Source organism: Haemaphysalis longicornis, unplaced genomic scaffold (genome assembly GCF_048455015.1).
Source record: "Haemaphysalis longicornis isolate Haplotype H1 unplaced genomic scaffold, Haemaphysalis longicornis Haplotype H1 scaffold_12, whole genome shotgun sequence".
Classification (NCBI taxonomy): Eukaryota; Metazoa; Arthropoda; class Arachnida; order Ixodida; family Ixodidae; genus Haemaphysalis; species Haemaphysalis longicornis.
This window is the reverse complement of record NW_027526225.1, coordinates 83,900,621-83,916,368: the sequence shown is the minus strand read 5'-3', so window position 1 is coordinate 83,916,368 and position 15,748 is coordinate 83,900,621. Positions and strand designations below refer to the sequence as shown.

The following is a 15,748-nucleotide window of genomic DNA, read 5'->3' as shown; positions in this document are numbered from 1 at the left end:
AAATATTCTGAATAGCTTGCTTTTCTTGTCTAAGAAGAGCGTCGGGATAAGTTAAAATTTGCCCAAGAAATTCTGTGCGTTTTACGGCATCGGCAGTGGATGGCTCATGTGAGCAAAACTTTGTGCCACCAGTACGTCAAGAGAGGAGCAGCAAAAGACCAGAGGAATAAGGAGGTGGCGCCGTGCCAAGCTGGCAGCAGGGCCTTTGGTGCTCTGGGAGCAGGGGCTCCTTGCTTGAACCTCTGCCAGTGGAATGCCAAGTCAAAGTGCTGGGTCCTTACTCCCTTCGCTCGTATTTCAGTCGGCGATGAAATGACCGTGTTAATGGATGACAGGAGGAGCGGTGGGCAGACAGTTCTGCAGTGGTAGTCCCCACTGCAACAATTACTGTATTTGCATGATTCTAATGCACCCCCAATTGTAAAGCGTGGTTAATTGCGCGTAGGAAAATTGGAAAAAATAATTTAACGCCGACTCTACTGCGCAGATGTAAAAAATTGGACGCCACCTACCTGGAAGAAGGAAACTTCATTTGACGCGTGTAACTGTGGCAGCCAAAAATGAATTGCGTTATAAACTTGCTTGTTCATCTGCGGCAAATAAAACTATAGCGGGGAATATTGAAGCTGTTGGCAATTTAAAGTGCCTTCACCTTCATAATTCTAGGCGTGACGGGCTGATTGCAGGAGCAGAAAAATGTGCAACAGCGGATCAACGCAGCATGCCATTGAGAAATGAGTGCGCCGAGATTCACTCACGTGGTGTTGGCAGATTTTGTTTTTAAATTGAGTTGGATTTCGACGGGACTTTGCCTCTATGGCAATGCTGCTGGCTGCTTTAAAGCCTATTTCGATTGTAAGCCCGATAGTAATGCGCCCACAAATTTTAAGGCTACCTTTTAGCAAAAAAAAAAGGGTGCGCATTAGAATCGCGCAAATGCGGTAGAACATGAAGCACGGTTGGCATGGTGTGCAAAGGGCTTGCAATAAACGCTGTGTTAGGTTATAAAGCTGGAGCAAGGCATTCTCATTGGTCCGAGCCTCATGTTCGCCACCAAAAGAGAGAGTGGCGAGATGCTCACGCATTCTTAAAAATCCACCATTACATCTTCCGTTAATTTGTTTTCACTGGCAGATGTTTCACCCATAGATGCCGCATAAACGCTACTATAGGTTGACCCCTTAACTTCAGGGGGATAAAGCTGACAAGAAACTTTCTGCACAAAGGCTTTATTTATTTCATGTCATTGTAATTATTTCTGATGCGCATTGCTCATCAGAGCTGTCAGAACTCTTCTCGAAGAGCAAAACCTTTTCACTTCATATAAAACTGCACCCTAATCCTGGAAGCTTTAAATTCTCTTCGCATTTCTTGGCACGCGAACTTAACCACTTTGCAGCTAATGGCCTCCAATGCGGCTAGTAGTGATCTTGTGTGAAGCACGGAAAGGAATTTCATCACCTTATGAAAGGGCTACATTGCCCTTCGTTTTTGGCGAACTCTTCCTTTCATCTCAAACACAGCAGTGAACTGCCACTGAGTTCCTGCTCTCATTGTGGAACATTGTTGACACAGTAAAAAAGCACAACGAAACAATTGTGAACCAAGGGGAAAGAACCAGAGAAATGTACTTGCAGTAGGTAGTACTAGCAGCTCTATCTTAAAGGTGTGAGCAGGGATAACATTTGGACACTGGCACTCTCACATGGCTGCCAGACTACAATCTACATCCTGCAAGTGACTGCAATATATAGTACTAGCTACTGCTCGGGAATTAGCTAGACACTATGTTTATAGTGTCTTTTCAACGAGACTTTGGCGTGCGTTAGAAACCCTAGGTAAGCTGTAATTGGTTGCTACGCTTCGGTACAGCACACTGCCAAGCTGCGGTGAAAAGCCCTGCAAAGCCCTGTTGAGACCTTTGGGACGTAGTTGAGGGATGGCCTGCTCTTGCTGTTCACTCACTGTGAGTGCTTTTGTGGCGCAATTAAGTACTGCAGGCAGGTTATTGTGGCACTGCTGCACTTACAAATGCCCCAGAGGTGTGCGTTTTGCGTTCTTGGAGCCTTGGGCAGCTCATTGAGGGGGTAGAAGGGATCCCCTGTGGAGCTTGTGTGCGTGCCTGCGTACCGTGCAGACCTGGCCACGCGGGCTCAGGCTACCTGCTGGTGGACCCCGTGCTGTGGCGGGGCAGCGCCTCCGAGGGGGAGCCCCTGTCGCTGGACAGCGTGCAGTGCCAGACGGTGCTGACCAAGTGCTTAGGGCCCTTCCAGGGCTGGCCCGAGAAGCTGGAGGTGAGCCGGCAGACGGGCTACAACTTCGTCCACTTCACGCCCCTCCAGGAGCTGGGGGACTCGCTCTCGTCGTACTGCATCAGCGACCACCGCAAGCTCAACCCCATGCTCAGCAGCCCCGGCCAGCCCCCGGTCACCATGGCCGACGTGCAGGCCCTCGTCGACAAGATGGCCACCGAGTGGAAGGTGGGTGCGCCGCCTCGGGGGCGAGGCGTTCGTGCGTCGGTCACGGAGCAAGGAGTTCGCGGAACAGCCCATTGCGGCAAGCGTGGGCAAGCGATTAGATAATGTCACAATGGATGAATGAAGGAAATGTTTTTATTGTAGGATAGCTCTTTGGCCTAATAGCGGGGAAGAGTGGTGTAGGAGAGAAGACGGAAAGAAAAGAAAGAAGTGTGTAGGAAGCAGACTCGGTAGGGTGTGGTGGCCTCCTACATTTTATTGCGGGTGCGCAAGGCCTGGCCGGAACTTCGAGAGCGGCGATGGCATACGACCGCTCATCGAGCATGGCCGGGCAAGCCCCCCTGATGATGATGGTGGGATAATGCAGATGATGATAGTGGCGCTGCTAGAAGATGAGGTGCACGCCACTACATGTGCATACACACATGCGTGTACATGGTGTACATTCGCAATCACATGCGGCGATCAATGCCTGCCTCGTGAGCAAGCGCCCCGAGGGACAGCAGTGTGTCGCGGCTGTTGTTGTTGGGGGTGGTCCATTGGTGCAGGGTGCTGATGTGCGGTGGCGGGTACTGGGCACGGTGGTCCTGGTAGCTGAGTCGGACTGCGAAGCTTCGTCGCTGCGACGGCAAAGGAGAGGGTAGCGGCACCTGATGAACGAAATGATAGCGGCCGCAATTCGTTCCGTGGCTGCGATGTGGAATGCCGAAAGCGGCGGCCGCACAGTTTCTTCAACTGCAGCAGGTGCCGCTAGCTTAACATATGACAAGTGCTTGTGACATTATCTGGCCGTGCTAGGAAGCCCCGTTTCACGTCCTGTCTTGTTCTTGCTCTGTGGCGTCGGTCGAACCTCAGCTGCTACAAACTTTGTCAAGTTGGGGACCTCGTTGAGTCGAGGTTCACACAGTGCAAATGACGTTACAGAGGTTCAAACAATTCTGGCATATGCACTCAGTTACGAGTTGAGAACGATAGCAAAAGTGCCTCCTCCACCTTACTACCCCCACCCATGGAGCAAGAATATATAGGAGGCGAAACGGCCCATGGCGATAAGCGCAGGCGAGCGGCCAGATAATGTCACAGTGAAAACCAAGGCAGACTGCAAAGCTTTGTTGGCTTCATCGCTGCGACGGTGAGTGAGAGGGTAGCGGCACCTGATGGACGAATCGATAGCAGCCACAATTCATTCCATGGCTGCACAGTGAAATGTCGATCGTGGCGGCTGCACAGTTTCTTCACCCGCAGCTGATGCCACTAGCTTAACCTATGACGAGCGCTTGTGACATTATCTGGCAGCTCTAGCAAGCCTCGTTTCCCCGCCTATATTCTTGCTCCGTGCCCCCAGCAGATGTTCCTCTTAAACAGCTGCTAAGACTTGGCACCAAGCTTGGTTCGAAGCATGTGAAAAAAAAAAAGGCTCTTGTTCAGAATGTGAATTTGCTTATTGGTTATGTACGGTTCAGCACAAAAAAAGACAAGGGACTAGAAAAGACACAACACAAGAACACTCTTTTCTTTCTTCCTCTTTTTTTTACCTGAACCATGCATAATGGAATACCAAGTAGGCCACTCAGTTACGTTAATTGATTATTGGTGCAATTTGATGTGGTGCACGTGCATCAGTTACACGATTAGCTATTTTTGAGCAAAATGTGCACAGGAGGTTGCTCTTGAGCAAAGGTGGAGCAAAAGTCGTTGTGGCAGCGAAGAAGAAGCGAATTGGCTGCAATCGTGGACTTAAACCGTCGTGATGGTCGTGAAGGTTGTATACAGCTTCGCTACCTTCAAGTCTTGCGCGTTAGTGTGAGCTTCCTTCATTTTTATTTTATTCTGCTCATCAAGAAAGCTCCTGCTGCGTACATTCGATGCGGAAGAATTTCATTAAACTGGAAGTGCAGTAAAATGCTACTTTATTTAATCAATAAAGGAGGTTTTTTTAATTTGACAAAGGTTGGGAGATACAGAAGTTTGCTCTGTGGGGAGTTTCGTTAAACGTTGTTTAGAAGTCCAACTGTAGTGCCATGCAGCAAATATGTGAGGTGTAAAAGCTAAAAAACTTTCGAATATTGAAGCAAATAGCACAGTACAGTCAAACCACGGCATAGCGAAGTCCCACTTAGTACTAAAAACATGGTTAAATGGAAGTTTTCTTATTTCACGTGTACAATTGATGCTTAGAACAGTCCCAGTAGTTGCCATTGACATATGCATAACAATATTCTGAAGAAACTCCAGATATTTATCTGGTAGAAGCGAAAATGCCCATGTGTTCGAGATTTGGTTGCACGTTAAAGATCCCCAGATGTTCAAAATTAATCTGGAGCCCCCCAGTACGGCGCGCCTCATCGCCTGTGTAGCGTCGGTGCGTTAAACCCCAAAATCAATCAATCAATATTTATCTGGTACGGCGGCTCAGTGGCTGAGGCACTACTGAGCATAAGAGTGTGGGTTCAACCCCGGTTGGGGAATTCGTTTCTCTGCTAAAGGCGAAAAAAGAAAACACTCATGAACTGAAAATTTGGCACACACACAAAGGTCCCCAGGTGGTCAGCATTAATCTGAGCCCTCGACTACGGTGTGTCTCCACAGTCCAAGTGTCAGCGCTTGCAAAAGTAAGGAACCAGAAACTGCGAGAGAATGCCACAATCGTTCTTCCACTTGGCTCGCATGAAGTTATCTCACGGGGCCACGTATGAGCCGGGGGGCTCAGTTTTAAGTAACGAATCAAAAAGTAGCAGTCAGGGTGGTCTTTTCTTGCCCAGACTTTGAGCTGGTACAATCCAGGATGTGGAGCACACAAGGAGTGTCTTAACCGCCCGGGTGGCTTCCCCCCCATTCCCTCAGGTGCTGTCGCTCACGGACGTGGTTCTGAACCACGTGGCCACAGAGTGCCCTTGGATCCGAGAGCACCCCGAGTGCGCCTACAACCTGGTCAACTCGCCCCACCTGAAGCCCGCGTTCCTGTTGGATACGGCCATCATGCAACTCAGCGCTGAGATTGGCCAGGGAAAGTGGAAGGCTGAGGGCGTGCCTGCAGAGATCACGAGCGAGGAGCACCTCGACGTACGTCCACCTTCCCTCCCTCACGCGCCTGCCTGTGTGGTTGGTGGGGGGCTCTGTTGCCAGGCAGCTGCCCGGCAACAGAGCAACTGCCGGGCAACGGCCGGGCAGTTGCCTGGCAGTTGCCCGGCTGCCGTTTTTTTTTTTTTGCTGAGCCCACCCCTCCTTGGCTGATGCAGGCCCTCAGGCGGGTGATCAACCTCAACTGGCTGCCTCTGCTGACGCTGCACGAGTTCTACACCATCAACGTGGACGCCCTCGTGGACACCTTCAAGGACAAGGTCATAGGTGGGCAACGGTCATGGGTGGCAAATTGCAGCAGCTCTCAGCTGGTGCCTCAACCCCCTTTATTCCAGTTGGGGTGGGCAGCAGCTGACCAGGTCCCACCTCTCCTCCCAGTGTAGCCCCGAAAAGAAGGCCAGGTGGGGTATCCCGGGCTAAAGAAAACCACTAGAGAAAACAACAGCATCATATTTATTGCTTCTCTTTGTGCGTTATTGTTTTCGTAGGTTTTTTTTCCCGGGCAGTGTTTTTGTTTTTTCTTTAGGGATAATTCCTGACCAGATGGGCATCTGTTGAAGCCCTGACTTCCCATTATAGCCTTACACGTACGTTCTAGAAATAATTGCTCATTCTCACTGAGGTGATTAGACGGCAATTGAATTCTGGCTTTGGCACAACAGAACTGCATATCGCATTCAATTGTTCGCCAAAGCTCATTTCTTTTTTTTTTCCCCGGCCAAGAGGTTCAAAATTGGAAGGTTCTTTCCCTCATGCACAGTTTATGGAAAAGAACGCAAAATGAAAACGCCCGCTGCATACACATGGTGGTGGGCAGCACCCTCCTGAGCCAAAAATCAACATTTGGGACTGTTGGTGGAGCTCTGCACACAATGGCCGCCGGTTACGTCATAAGCCGTTCACGGCAAAGTGATTAAGCGTGCATGAGAAAGGAGGACTGCCTAATAATGAGTGGAAAATGGGTTTGTCTGCAGAACGGGGCAGACCCTGTTCGGGGCCCGTGCCGGACGAGGGCAACCTGCGGATCCTCCACGACCCAGAGTTCCGCCGCAACGGCTGCACCGTGGACATGGACAAGGCGCTGGCCATCTTCAACCGCAACTGGGAGCCCAGCCGTCACGACGCCCCTGACCAGGTCAGCAGGGCATACGGCCACCCTTGTATTGGGGGTGGGGCCCAAGACATGATGGAAATACAATTTCGCTAAAAGAACAGGACAAACAGAAAAAGACACCACGCAGCGCAGACATGATGGAAATAAAATTGCGCTAAAAGGACTGGACAAACAGAAAAAGACACACCACACAGCGCAGACGACATGGAAATAAAATCGCACTAAAAGGACAGGACAAACAAAAAAAGACACAACACACAGCGCAGACATGATGGAAATAAAATTGCACTGAAAGGACAGGACAAACAGAAGGCACACCACACAGTGCAATTTTATTTTCATCATGTCAGGCCAACTAACTTGTCAGATTGCTTTGATACCCATAGACACTTGGGGGGGCTCGCTGGCGCAGATTGACCGCTGCTGCGGGGAGCTCCGGCGCCACCTAGAGCACCTCAACGGGGTGGCGTGGAACCTTCTGCACAGCCACCTGCAGGCGGCCGTGGAGAACGTCATCCGGGGCTGCCGCTACCTGCGCCTCCAGGAGGACGGCCCCAAGAAGATTACTGTCTCCCGGGCAAACCCCCTGGTCCCAGGGTGGGTTGAAACACCACACTCCTCTCGGGGACAACTTACGGGGTGTTATGACGATAACTGGAACACTCATTTTTTTTCCTGAGTGAACCGCTGCTTTCTTTGCGCTCAAACTTCACACGAAGGTTGCATTTTGTGGTCTATTTTGTTTGACACTGGGAACGACGACGGTACATAGCTGTTTATTCTGAAAATAAATAAATAACCATTTTCGCCTATGGTAAAATGGCGGTTGATTTGGAAGTGCGAGCCAGTGCAAGGTGATCTTGGAACAACCGCGCCACCTGGGGTATGCAGAGCGAAACGGACGATGGGGATTTGCATCTCAGGATACTGGACCAGCGACATCAACATACCCACCCAGACATAAGCTTTCACAATTTAACAAAAGGGATTGTCACACATTATGCAATCACAATACGGTAAAACCTCAGTGATACGAATTTCACGGGGCCGCTCAAAATATTCGTATTATCCAAGATTCTTATCATCAAAACGTACATAAAATGAAAGATAAATAAATCTGTTTGCGGGAGAAAAAATTCCTTATATCCTTCTGCATTTTCTTTTTACTAAGGTCTTCAACAATTGATGTCTGCAAGGCGTAAAATTTTGTGCAAGTGACTTTAAGAATGTTTTCACCCGCCACTGCACCCCTCAGCACGCCGAGCACCAGGACCATGGGCGGTATTCTCGTGTTATGTCCATTTTGTGTCCGTTTCAAAAGTGTCTGTTTTAGCAAGCCCTCATTGGCTAAAAGCAACACCCGGATGTGACGCCATGCAAGCACGGCGGAGCTATTAGCCGCGGCTTCTCGAAGCAGACAATTTGGAGCAGACGATTTTTCGTCGCATTGTTGGTTCGCTGGCGAAACAATAAACACATAAGAGATACCGTATTTATTCGAATATAGGTCGACCTTTTTTTTCTGAAAATGTGCTTAAAAATTGAGGGTCGACCTATAATCGTGACCGAAGAACCTCGACCTATAGTCGTGATCAAAAATGGCGAGCGCACTGAGCGATCCGTTTCTCCGTCGCGCCCGGCGCTCCTCAATTTGAGGCGGCAGCGCGGAGCATCTAGAACAAAGACAGGCAAGAAAATAAAGGAAAAAATAACAAAACAATCACCGTAAGAAATCCACCCACAGTCACTGCCGGCTATCGCGCATTACCTGCAGCCGAACCGGACACGAGCGAGCTGACGTACTGGCTAGAGAGCCAGATTGGCTTGGCTTGGTGTCTTCGGAGCCGCGGTAGCGGCTAGCGCGAGGTGGGGGTAAAGGTGACTTTCGCCACCTAGCGTAGCCACCTCGTGAACGGAACGGCGTTGCCTGCTTCGCTCGCTGTCTCTACTATCTCCCGTTCTCCGTTTCATGCGCTTTCTTTGTGTTTGCTTCGTTGTGATTTCTGCACATAACGTTTTTTTCGTGCGCATTTCGCGATGTCACGTCAGACTTTAAGCGGCGGGTGATCCTGTTTGCCGAGAACTTGAACAACTGCGCCGGTCAGCGAGAGTTAGACGTTAATGAAAAGCTGATCAGGGGATGGCGGAAACAACGGGGCGAACTTTTTGCTTGTAGGGGACTGCGTCGTGCGTTTCGTGGCCCTACAATTGGGAGGCACGGTGCTCTCGAGAAAAAACTCCGGCTGCACGTGGAAGAGGAGCGTGCGATATTCAGACCAAAGCTCAACAGTTAGCGCTGCAAGGCAGGATTGGCCGTTCAGCCTTCAAAGCCAGTCGGGGGCGGGGGTGGGTAATGAACTGCGGCGCATGCGGCGCAAGTTCCGACGACGACGCAGTGTGTGGCTCCGACCAGTGAGGTGACCGCGTTGTAAATAAATGGGAGTTTTAAAAAGTTTCCTGAAGTTTTTTCTTAAAAGTATGGGTCGACCTATAATCGAATATATTATTTTTTTTTTTCGGCGACTTCAATTTTTAGGGGGTCGACCTATATTCGTGCTCGACCTATTTTCGAATAAATACGGTAGTTTAAAATAGGTTTACTCGTTTAAAATGTGTTTAAGAGAAAAGTTGCGCAAAAGTCAACCCAAAGCCCGCCTACAACTGGAAGTACGTCACAACAAAACGGACGCAAAACGGGTGTTGTCAAAATGGACAAACATGAGAATACTGCCTCAGGTGCATTTCAGCCGTCGTGGGCGGCTCATCGTGGCTGCTGCCGTGGTCGTCATCTTCATTGCTGGTCATGTTGAACGCAAACGGCATGCAAGGCGTGCGATCGCACGAATGTCCCTTAGGCAAAAAGTGCAAGCACAGACAGGTCGGCAACACGCGGACAGAAAGAGGATGACAGCGAGCGTCCTGTATTAAAAAAACTGGGGTTGATTCCTCTGTCATAGGAATCGGTAAAACACAAAAGTGAAATGTGCAGTGAAATCTGCAGCAGAGCATGATTTGTGGGTCGGCGGCTGTCTTGTGGGTGTGCTTGGCGAGCGACGCCCTGCTGGCTGGTCGCTTCGGCAAAGGTGTACTGGCGTCATTTCCGTCACGGATATGACGTCAGTGAAATCGTGGTGTATTCCAGCATAAAACACTTTCGCATTAAAATATAAAACCTGAAAACAAACAACCTGAAGTATAATGTACTGATGATGATGATTCCTATTGGTTTCCCCTTTGAAGCGGGGTGATGACATGTCATCTTACCAAAAAGGACTAATATAACGATGTTTTACACTCTTGGTTTAATACTAGCGCTGCTTAGGGCAGGCACTAAAGCTTATTAGGCCCGAAATACTCTATTTTCCCTGTTACAGGTGGTAACTGTCCTAGGCAATATTCCCCTCTCTGCTTTTCGTCCACCAGCATTTTTTTTTCGTCCCCTCGACAGCCTTGAAGTTAACTTCCTCTCTGATACCCTTAAATCCTAGGGCTTCTGAAAGCCCAATATTCCCTTCATGTAGATTTGGATGGATACCCTCACATTCTAACACTATGTGCCGCATAGTTTCTGTTTCTTTTCCGCAGACCACACATACCCCATCATTTTGTGAATACTTCCCCACAAAACTCTTAGTTCGCAGGCAACCTGCTCTAGCCTCAAAAAGCAAAGCACTGCCCTGGGAATTATCGTAGAAATTTTCCTTTCTGATGTTCATCTTCTCAGCCCTGTACATCTCTAACGACGTTTTAGCTTCCATTTTTTCCCTCCATTTATTCGTTTCAATCTGCCTTGCCTCTTTTTTGGTTACCTTGGCTGTTTTGGATTCCCCACTGTTCTTTCCGTATTTCATCGTTAGCCTTCTAGTCTTTCTTAACCACTGCGTGTCCACGCTTTTCAAGTATAGGTACCTAAAAACCTTAGCTGCCCACCTTCGTTGATCCATTGCCCTCAACCTCATCTCGAAGCATATTTTACTCTGAGCTTCTCTAACTTCAAACGACGCCCAGCCCATATCTCCCTGAACTGCTTCGTTAGTTGTTTTTCCATGCGCGCCTAAGGCCAAACGTCCTACCGTTCTCTGCTTTACTTCAAGGCCTGATAGAACGTCTGATTTTACGCAGAGTACAGCATTCACAAACGTGAGACCCGGAACCATTACTCCTTTCCACATTCCTCTTACTACTTCATATTTTTCATACCCCCACAGAGCTCTATGCTTCATTATAGCTGCGTTTCGCTTTCCCTTAACCTTAAGTTGCTCCTCGTGAGTACTTAAGTAGTTATCCCCTTCGTTTATCCACACTCCAAAATATTTATATTCCTTCACTCTAGGTAATTCGCCTTGCTGGATAGACACTACGTCGGTGGTAGCGTCATTGAAAACCATTATTCCTGATTTTTCTGCACTGAAATTTAACCCGAGGTCAGTGGCTTCCTGGCCTATTTAGTACTATTTAATACTAAAGATTGCTTCTCCACAAGAAGACCCTGTGTGCAGGGGTGCACCCTTTACAGGCCGCTTAATTCGTTCTACTGGCGTCACTACCGTGACAGATATAACATAAGTGAAATATTCGTGAATCCCGGAATGAAACACTTTCATGTTTAAAAAAATTGTGAGTCTCGGGCCCACACGACGGGAGGTGGGGATGGGGGGCATGCTGCCCTCACCCCACGGAAAACAAGTGAGGGTGGCTCGAGTGGGCGGCCCAAAGACGCTCTCTACCTTCCTCCCTCGGCGCGCTTAACCTTGTCCAGTCTTCTCGACGGAGGTACAGTGTACTAGAAGAGAGAGGTGTGTCGTTCGGGGCCGATTAGAGTGTCCCTTTTTTCGTGAAAATTTCTGCTGAGGAACTCCTTTTGTAAGCAGAACCCCTGCTGGCCGCTCCTTAACAGTTGGTTTCAGCAGGTTTGTTTGTTAAATTAATGCTTATTTATGGCCCTCATTATTCTTATTTCTTTATTTCAGGATATACATTTTTATAAAAACCGTCAAATAACTGTTTAGTATTATTTAAAAATTTGTAGGTGGCGCTGGCCGCAGCAGGAGTTCTCTGGGGAACACCTGCGCTCCATACAATTTTTTCATTGCAAAAGGGACCCGTGTTCTCCATTGGTTTTTCCCCCGAATGACACACCTACACCCTCTAGTACACTGTAACAGAAAGACCAGTAAGAGATTGCGCAGCCGCGTGATGTAGCCAGTTGGGCTTCGCCAACTTGGATCCCGTCCAGAGCACGACCTCTCCGCCAGCTCGCGCAGCTCGGCTTGCGTACTTCAATTGGTCCGCGACTGCGTCCTATTGACAAAGCGTTCGTACAATCTGCAGTGGCCCGGCAGTGTGTTCGAAACGGCCAATGTTTTTTGTACTGTAAGCAGCGCATTTTGGCCGGGGAATATTATGAATTCGTATCGCACTGAAATTCGTACCAGCCATGATCGCATCACCGGGGTTTCACTGTAGATAGCTTGGGTGCCTCTTTCACTCTTTTCTGCTTAGGTGCTTCTTCATTATAACTCCAGCGGATCAGCACAAGGAAGTTGGTTTTCTTGTGCACACATCTGAACAAATGCAGAAACGGGCGTAAAAAAAGCACTGCTTTCACTTTTAGTGCACTGGACAGCAGATAGGAGGGGGGCATGACAAATGCGGCAGCCACCTCTCTCAGGGTTACATCCACGCGTGCGGAACAGCTTTCTCGGTGAGCATCTGGTTCATCTCTACTCAATTTTTGTTCATCCAGTTTCATCAAGGCGTGTGTATGCACGCACTGGATCATGAGTACAGGGTATGCAAGGACGAAGAAAATACATTAATGGTTCCCTTTTGGCAAGCTTTCAAGGTCAGAGGGGCTCTTGCTTCAAGCAGTGGCACTAACACCTGCAAGCAGGCACCGCTAATCGGGAAGTTACAAACATGAATTGCAACAGCATACAACTCCCTGTTTATGCCACCGTGAATGATGCACCAACTGTTCGCCGTGGTGTTCTGTGCATCACTGCACTTCTCACATACATCGAAAAAATATTTGCTTTTGCATAATTCAATTTGTTTTTCTTTGCTGTTGCAGCCCATTAAAAAAACCTTGACTTCAATCCAGCGAAATCCACCGGTTCGATTCCTGGCCCTGGTGGATTTTTTTTTTTGATGGAGGCGCAAAGCAAAAACGCCCGTGTGTACGAGATTTCGGCGCACATTAAAGATCCCCGGGTGGTCAAAATTAATCCAGAGTCCTCCACTACAGCGCGCCTCATCGCCTGCGTTGCGTCGGCACGTTAAACCCTACAATCAACCAATCCAATGAAATCCAGCTCTTTTTATTCCATGGTCCACCATGGCATTAGCCTGTATAACTAGCGGACTGTAACTAACCTCTCGGCACTGGATAACGGCATGACTATTGGCGACACTGACTCAGCAAAGCTATATTTCCCTCTAATTAAGGTGTCATACAAACCATATAGTAAACCTTGTACTACAAGCACTGCGTCTTTGACTCTCGGTTGGTTCTACTGCACTTCTGATGTGCTAAACTGTCTGGTTCCGACGTGTTTTCCCTAAGGTGTTGTCCATGCAACTGTTTGTTGGTGCGCACTGCTTGCAGCATTTGCATGATGTCATTTAATGGATACGGTGTGTTTGCACAGACAGTCGTGGAACTAAGTCTTGGTGTGTGCAGGCCCAGGTGCAAAAGTAGACGTCGAGATGGTGAAAAGCAGGGAAAGATGATTAACTTCGCACAAAGAATGCACCCTTAAGAGTGCAAAAATTTTTCTGCTGGAAAAAAATGCGTTCATTTTGTCAGTAAGTAGTGCTGCTTGCTTTTAACAGCTGCAGGTGTCCTCGTGAAGTGCACACATTAGATGAAAGGTGTAAACAGAAACGGTGGTGTTCTAGCTGCAATAATGAAACACTGAGCCACAAATACAGGGTGGTGGTTGCCTTTGAGGGTGAAGACTTGCCTTTGAGGGCAAAGAAAACTCTTGTATTTGAGTACCGCATTTTTCGGTCTATAAGTCGCACCATTGCATGAGTCGCACCCCCCTCAAAACTTCAGTTTTTCCGAATAAAAAAACAGTCACACAGTGTATAAGACGCACCGGTGTACAAAACACACTTCTTAATTAGGTAAACTCGTAGAGGATCAGTTCCTTAGGAAGTGCGGTGAAAGTGCACGGTTGCGGCGGCCGCCGCCTTTGGACTCATTCCCTGGAAAGCAGTGCCAGACACACATGCATATACCGTCCAAAGTTTAGACTGAACTAACTTCTCAAAAGTGGTTTATTGATATACACAGATGGCATGTACTTACAAACGGTGTTTAGGCAAAACCATCTTTGTCTAGGCAAAACCGTCTTTGTCGTCTCCTGACTGAACACAGGCAGTATGGGACATTGCCCGCCTGTGGGTCCCGTGGCAATATATCTACGAATCAATAATTACTTCGAAGATAAATTACTGTGCTTGAGTTATGCACTGAATTTGTGGTGCTGGCCTCTTTCTCTCTTGCTTGTTTCTGAGTGCGTTCCCTGGTTGCACTGTGATGCCGGCTCGCAGGTACTTTGCCGTCATCACTTCCGTGCCCAAACTGGACCTGCAGGAGGCAGAAAAGTTGATGTTCAGCGACAAGGCCAAGTACGTGGTGGCGCATAATGGGTGGGTGATGAATGACGACCCCCTGCGCAACTTTGCCGAGCCAGGCTCCAATGTGTACATCCGGCGGGAGCTGATTCCCTGGGACGACAACGTCAAGCTCCGCTACGGCAAGGGTCCGGAGGACGTGCCCTTCCTGTGGCAGTACATGAAGGAGTACGTGTGCGAGACGGCCCGGGTGTTCCACGGCATCCGGCTGGACAACTGCCACAGCACCCCGTTGCCGCTGGCTGAGTACGTGCTGGATGCGGCGCGCCTCGTGCGGCCTGACCTGTACGTCGTCGCCGAGCTGTTCACGTCGAGCGAGGAGCTGGACAGCCTCTTCGTCAACCGGCTGGGCATCAACTCACTGATCCGGGAGGCCATGAGCGCCCACAACGCCCACGAGCTGGGCCGGCTGGTGCACCGGTACGGCGGGGAGCCCGTCGGCAGCTTCGTGGCACCACCCGTGCGCTGCCTGGCACCCTGCATCGCGCACGCGCTCTTCATGGACGTGACACACGACAACCCGTCGCCTTTTGAGAAGCGCTCGGTGTACGACTACCTCCCCAGCGCCGCCGTGGTGGCCATGGCCTGCTGCGCCACGGGCTCCAACCGGGGCTACGACGAGCTAGTCTCGCACCACATCCACGTGGTGGACGAGTTCCGGCAGTACACGGGCTGGGGAGCTGCACAGGATGTTGAGCAGCCCTCGAACGTCCACCTCCGCTCGGGCATCATTGCGGCCAAGCGGGCCCTCAACCGGCTCCACCTGGAGCTGGGCCAGCAGGGCTTCACCCAGGTCTTCGTGGACCAGCTGGACCCCAACGTGGTGTCGGTGACCCGGCACAACCCCCGCAGTCACCAGTCTGTGGTGCTGGTGGCCCGCACGGCCTTCTGGCCACCCGACCGGCCCGAAGAGACGGGCTGCCTGCCCCCGCTGTGTGTGCCGGGCCTTATCGAGGAGGTGATCTTCGAGGCACGCACGGTGCGAGTGGGGCCCGACAACAAGCTGCCCGTGGAGAAGCATGCCGAGTTCATCACGGGCCTGAGGGACTACCGGCTCGAGATCCGCGAGCACATCTCACTCATCGAGTCCAAGATGGTCGACCTGAGCGACGCGAGTGAGGCCCACCTGCAGGAGCTCGACTTCTCCACCTTCACGCCGGGCTCGGTGATTGCCTTCAGGTGAGGAAGGAAGGGGCCCAGCGGTGGAGGGACGCCCTTGCAAGAAGCCTTATCCTGCTGGCAAACCACAACAACCTATGCTGAATCTGGCAAATTTAGGATCGCACGTAATCTAGAAATTGGCAGTAGATTGACAATCGGTTACGCTCTTTGGTCTCATTGCTCTTGCAACTGCCCAGTATTTTTCCACTTATAAGGCTATAAGTGTATTGTGTTGGCTCTGGTGTACCTTAGGGACCAGTGCTGGGTTCCC

At 49.9% G+C, this 15,748-nt stretch overlaps 1 protein-coding gene across 2 annotated transcripts in view; it reads left to right on the top strand.

Moving 5' to 3' along the window:
* Positions 1-15,748, top strand: part of LOC144162901 (glycogen debranching enzyme) — a 74,084-nt gene that overhangs the window by 8,751 nt on the left and 49,585 nt on the right. For both annotated transcript variants that reach the window (XM_077693623.1, XM_077693622.1), the window contains 6 exons: positions 2,138-2,480; positions 5,322-5,540; positions 5,717-5,825; positions 6,533-6,693; positions 7,085-7,269; positions 14,233-15,495. In XM_077693623.1, the coding sequence (XP_077549749.1) occupies positions 2,138-2,480; positions 5,322-5,540; positions 5,717-5,825; positions 6,533-6,693; positions 7,085-7,269; positions 14,233-15,495 (2,280 nt within the window). The remainder of the gene's footprint in view (positions 1-2,137; positions 2,481-5,321; positions 5,541-5,716; positions 5,826-6,532; positions 6,694-7,084; positions 7,270-14,232; positions 15,496-15,748) is intronic.